Source organism: Suillus subalutaceus, assembly GCF_016647625.1.
Source record: "Suillus subalutaceus strain FC151 chromosome Unknown DFJ58scaffold_200, whole genome shotgun sequence".
Taxonomy (NCBI): Eukaryota; Fungi; Basidiomycota; class Agaricomycetes; order Boletales; family Suillaceae; genus Suillus; species Suillus subalutaceus.
The window spans coordinates 80,366-86,365 of NW_024540449.1; the positions used below are offsets into that span (position 1 = coordinate 80,366).

Consider the following 6,000-nt stretch of genomic DNA (forward strand, 5'->3'; position numbering starts at 1 on the left):
CTGCCCCATGATTATGAATGTTCGCGGTGAAACTTGTGAATGACACTCCAGGCGTGAAAACGTGACTGACAAATTATAATGTGAGAGGTGAATGTATGTAATTAATGATAACGTGAACGATGCATTGCAGGTACATACCTCAATAGAGCCACTACGTAATACTCGGATCCGTGACCTCGTGAGCGGGAAATATGAAGCGAAAAACCATGATAGTGTAATAGCAACTTATGTCAATGGCTGCCGTCAGATATACTTGCAACAACGATAAGGCACCATCATGCACAGTGCGGCGAAACGTGTATTTCTTTCTAGATAAGTCGAACAATGATATAAATTGTAGTGTGTACATGAATTGCCCGTTGTCACACTATTTGATCAGGAACAAGGTGCCGCTGCAACATTCTCATCTATCAGCAGTGATGTTTTCCGCACTTCCACTGGAGATCCAGCAGTATATTTTAGCTCTTTCTACTCATGAGAAACATTCTGCTGCAAGAAATATGAGGGCGTCAATGAAGACATATCCGTGGTTATTATTTCATGCTATAATACGCAGAACGCCTAAAGTAACACATTTCATAACACTTTGACTGTTGCCAAAGTCTGATATGCTGGCAGTTACTAGGGCTGTTGTAACTGATACTTGACCGAACCTACCTAGTTCGCGAGGCGCTTGCTCCACCTGGCCACAAATAAAACACGTGTGCATTGTAATTTAGCGAACTGTGAGCCGCGCCCATGCCATGCATGCCAGTATGGAAATATGGCATCATGCACGTGTCGTGCGACATGTGTTGCCTTATTGTGGATATATAATAGTGGTGGTTAGATGATTCTGGTATTCCCGATCAGCCATGTTCGCTCAACTTCCACTGGAAATTCAGGAAATAATATTGGCTCTTGCGAGTCGCTGGAGACGATATGCGGCTTCAAACTTGACGGTCTCGCGCCAGACACATCCCTGGTGAGCAGCCAAATTGACAATGCACAAAAAGGGTTGAACTCAGCGACTATTACAACAGGATGGAACGAATGTTATATAAAAGCATCGTTCTCCGTGGTGACAATAGGGTCAAACGATTCCTTGCCTGTATTTTGTGTCGTCCAATGCACATGGACTTTGCACAAAGATCAATAAAATCTCTGTGTGTCTTCGGCAATGTGTCAGAATCTACATTAATCGACCTCCTGGGGCTTTGCAAAGGGATCACATGCCTTTCCCTCGCAGTTTATACAGATGCGTTCTGTGATGATCCTTCATTGCTGCTGCGCGCCCTAGATGTACTACCACTAAAGTCATTGGTGATATCCATGGAGGTCAATTGCACATCTGCAATCAACACATCGAGCGTGTTCCAGAGTCTCACTCATCTCGATATTGCCGATCAATTGTTGCTGGACGAATCACAAACAGGCTTAGAAGATCTTCATTCGTTGAGTCACCTGTTTGTGATTCTTATAACCAAGAAGTCAATCGCGGAGTCTGTGAAGCGCCTTCTCAGTAATGTACAGCTGCGAGTGCTTGGGTTACGAGTCATGGAGCCACACAAAGAGGTAATATCATGGCTGAACAAATATAGCATGAACGATCCTCGAGTCGTGCTGTTGCCGAAGGAATGGACATGCTGGGCCAAGCTAGGCCAGGGAAGCATGTTGGTCTGGGAGTTAGTCGATGAAATATTACAATCGCCACAACCGAAGGAAGGTATGTCGTTCCATTAAAATAATTGATGCGACAAACGCTGAGAAATTAATGCGGAAGGGCATCGCTGTTTGTTAATCCACACGATAAGAAATAGATACGCAGAATATAACGACATCAAGAGGGGAAGGGGATTTGACCCAATGTCGTGCTCCCAGGCACTCCCAAAGAAGCAAATGCGATGGTGCGCTCCCAAACATGCTCGATGATGGCACATAAATATGACTACAGATAGGCACAACGGATGATGTGACTTTGAACCATGTGATAGACGTTGATCCTCTACTCTGGGTGATGTAGCCATAACTATGTGCCATACAGTGTTACTTCTATTAGGTTGACGAGCATAATAAATACGATGTATATTCTGAGCTAATCGACATCCATTTCATCATCTCTCTCCACTGATTCTCCTATGTCCATAGGAAATGGCCTTGATTTCCGAGGACGTGGGGGAGGGGGAACCCTCTTGTTTCTCTTGGCCATCGTCATCTTCTTCTGAATCTCCCGACGCTTTTGCCTCGCTGTCTTTCTCCGGACATTGCCATCCGTGTCGAATGGCTGTGAGTCCATCAGGTCAGCTGCAAATATGCGCCTGCCCTTGATCAACTTCATGGCACGACGTGCTCTTGGGGCTTTCCTTTGACTCTCTGCCCCCCTTCCAACACAGTCGATCCTGTAAAATGCAGGATTTGTTGTGAATAATATGGCATCGTTCCTCTGTATCCACACTCTCTGACTGCTTGCAGGAAGACAGTGCAAGTCTGAAAATACTTCGTGTAACCCTTTCTTGAGCAATTTCTGCTGATCCTCCGCCATTGCCTTCATTATCTTGTGAAACTCCGCGATGTATCCATCTCCCTCCCAAAGCGTAGACCACTGAGTGTTGTTTTTATGGGAGGCATCAGGGTCAGGAAAGAATAGCGAGCACCTGTCCGCAAATGTTCTCGACTTTGGACCCATGCGACCTGGAGTTACACCTGTACTGTCATGCAGCCCAGCATTGCACGCTTCGAAGGCAACTGCACTGAGCGTATCATCGATGCTTGTTATCGTCCAGCACTTCATGGCCTCCTGGAGCGAGTTTGGGTGGGGTTGGATGCCTTTGAATACTTCGGGTGTCAGCATAAGCCACATCTGCCTCGTGAACATGACGATCAAACGTCCGACAGAGAGTTGAGTGTTGGATAACCTGGACGACCACATCCATGGTCTCATAATCATTGCAGGTGAGTTTGCAAGGGCTGCCTTAAGTCGGGTCCATGTCGGTGTCCGAACCAATGGGATAGTCCTCCAGCTCTGACTCAGAACTTCGCCATGCATGCATCCTTCCTACTGCTCTATCCCTCTGAGCCTTTGCATTGACGCCCATCAGGGCCAGGACATTCACGTCATCGATTTGCTGGACCTCCTCCAGGCAGGTATCGCTGTCCAAATCGAATTCCTGTAAGAAAAACATCCCTGCTGTCTCGAGGACATTTCTATATTCAAGGAGGGCGAGGGATTCGCGGACGTGAAAGTCATAGACGATAGGGGTTGATGTAGTTGAGCGAAGCATGTGGTTTAGCAAGCCAGTAAGAATCCCGAGATTTGGAGGATTCTTTTTGACGATGGATATCTGGGTCCTCTGAATCTCCCGCACCCGCCGCCTGATAAGCTCGAACCAGATTTTGGATGGGACCCACAGGATTGGATCTGACTGCAGGTATTCTCTAGCCTACATGTAAATTATCGCCAGAGATATTCAGCTCGCATTCCAATCATACATGAAATGCAGATTACCGACCTTGCTTTCCCATATTATCCAGCATTATTCTGGCTGCATGTCCACTGACCCTATACTCGTCCCTAACACCATATGTTTTATCCTTGCAACCATCGACAAACCTTTGCGATTTCGAAGCATTCAGCCATGTAAGATGGGGACAGCTTGTATGCATTCACTGTCAGATGCGAAATTCGCTTGGTTGTTGTTTCGTCCGTATTGACTCATAGTAGAGGTTGTAGGTGCCTCCTGAATGCGATGTGGGTTTGTTGAGATCTTCTCCTGCTGCATCTCGGCCTGCATTGGCCCCCATATCTAGAGAGCGTGTTGTGATGATTATTTCACCCCTCTTGTAGCCTCCTGCTCCAAATGATGCTCCCAGGAGCGCAGTCTAATCTCTCACACTCCTACCACTGGAGACATCTGGGGAGTGAGGCGGTAAATGAGATCCCCACGTCCACCAGCAGCTCGGCCATGCCTCCTGTTCATCATGTATGGCCAGTCAAGGTCGGACCGATATTTCGACGCAGTGCCCTCTCCGGCCCTTCGAAACGCCTCGCCTGACCATCCTTGGTAAGGAGCTTGATTCCCTTTCCTTCTAGAATAAAGAAGACGACCCATACATGCTCAGCTCGCCCTCTCCATCGCGTATGCGAGCTTCCAATGCGCTCCTGCACATCCATGAGTCATCATTCGACAGTGGTATGGTCTTTGGAGCGCCCATCCAGCCTTTCGTCCATCACCCCTCTAGCCTTGTCTCGTGCCTCCTCCCAATGTGTGCTTAAGGTAAGGACGCCCAACTAACATCAGTGCGTCACCCTATGGATAGAAGTAGCACTCTATCCCAAAAGATGTCCAAAGTTTCCTTGGCATCAGCGTGATTCTTCGCCCATTTACTGGGTGTTGATGTATCATCCTAGGAAATGCGATATATAAGATTGAGTGTCGATGAAGCCGAGGGATTGCGCCCAATACCGGTATGAGGGATGGCAGACATCGGAGAAATCGTTTGACAACCATTCTGTCCTACCACCGGGCGCACTGGCATCTGCTTCTGACTGTGGAATTGTGATGTCGACATATGTGTGATTGTGCTTGAATATGCCAGGTTTCGTTTGAAATGACGGAGTGAGATAGATCCCCACGGACCCCATGCATCGGAACTCCTTCGTGGTCCAAATGATACTGTCTATGTCTAAAGAAATCTCTATTTCGTCTTCTGAAAATCTAACGGAATCTCGTTCAAGGTCGACATACAAGGACGTGCCATCGCCATAACGATGACTGGTGCAGCCACGAACAAAGGCGTTGTGTCCGAACCTACATTGATGATGGAGTGGGGGATCATGTTGGGCAGAGTCGATCAGTTCAGATGCAGCCAGAATTTCTACATCTGCGACGTGCGTTTGACGTGCTCCCCCATCTGACCCTAGTCGAGCCAGACTATATGCGCCTGTTACGCGGTCTGGAACCTGACTTGAAGGATCATGGGAGTCGGTTGTGCCAATGGGCATGACATGGTCCATGGTGGCTATGGGGTCGCATTGATAGAATATATGGAATGAGCTAGGGGTGATGCGGTAGCCATGATCAACCCAGTGCACCCAAGCAGTGGAGATCTGGATTCCTCCCGCCTGGAATGTCATCGCCTGATTGATTTCCCTGGGAGTTACTAACATCTCGATCGTTGGTCCACCTTCATAATCGTCGAACGTGCGGTCATCGGGAATCCACCTCCGACCTGCATATGCAGCCAGAGAGCGCGGTGCAATGGGACGTGGAAATCGTTTGTTGCTTCCAAGATGCCAATCTTTCACTCTCCTACGAGATGCTGAGGCGGATACAGAGCGTTGTGAGTCGGTGGTATCCTGGACATCAGGTTGCGTGTCCGGCTCGACTTGAATGTGCGTGCCAACCGCACGAGGGACTATATCATTCCGATTTCGAGATCCAGTCAGTTGCTTGATTGCTTTGAAAAGCTTCGGAGGTTCTTCTTTCTACCCGTAGGCAGGGTCGTACCCATGGAATCCTCTTCATCACTCCGTTCAGCGTCACAACCATCCTCCTGATCGACTGGGGTTCGAACTCCATTCTTGCCATTGTGTGAGGGGTGATCCATCTCCTGATTTACCACGGGACGTTGACATATTGAGCAGGTTGCGCTAACAACGGTCAATTTCCGCAGGAGCTTTAGGCATTCAGCCTGGTGCCGCCCATTCTGAATCGCATTGATGATATCTTCGCCTGGCAGCTCGTCCTCTCGCCATTCCTCTCGTGCGACATCAAGGAGCATGAGATAGTCGCTACAACAGAGCCTGACACGACCAGCAATCAGACCCAAGATCTGGATGCGCAGCTTGTGGCCGCACTGAACTTGAAACACTGGCAAGTTACCGTGCTCATCTAATCCAGCGCTGAGGCATTGCTCGAGCACGGAGCAAGCAATTGGACCGCAATCTACTCCATTTTGCTCCCAATCCATTGATATCACAGACACATCAGCGACATCCCCTGTGCCCCAGCCTGAAGGCAC

General features: G+C 48.5%; 2 protein-coding genes across 2 annotated transcripts; one reads left to right on the forward strand and one right to left on the reverse strand.

Annotated features, from left to right (window-relative positions):
* Window positions 1–1,311: 1,311 nt before the first annotated feature.
* DFJ58DRAFT_847079 (uncharacterized protein) lies at window positions 1,312–2,002 on the forward strand (the record flags this gene model as incomplete). The annotated part of the gene is made up of 3 exons (XM_041393397.1): window positions 1,312–1,705; window positions 1,861–1,886; window positions 1,934–2,002. 3 exons carry the CDS (start codon window positions 1,312–1,314, stop codon window positions 2,000–2,002), a joined length of 489 nt encoding a protein of 162 aa, XP_041236909.1.
* A 2,376-nt stretch (window positions 2,003–4,378) lies between these two features.
* DFJ58DRAFT_847080 (uncharacterized protein) lies at window positions 4,379–5,949 on the reverse strand (the record flags this gene model as incomplete). Its single annotated transcript, XM_041393398.1, has 2 exons — window positions 4,379–5,394; window positions 5,487–5,949. 2 exons carry the CDS (start codon window positions 5,947–5,949, stop codon window positions 4,379–4,381), a joined length of 1,479 nt encoding a protein of 492 aa, XP_041236910.1.
* Window positions 5,950–6,000: the final 51 nt, after the last annotated feature.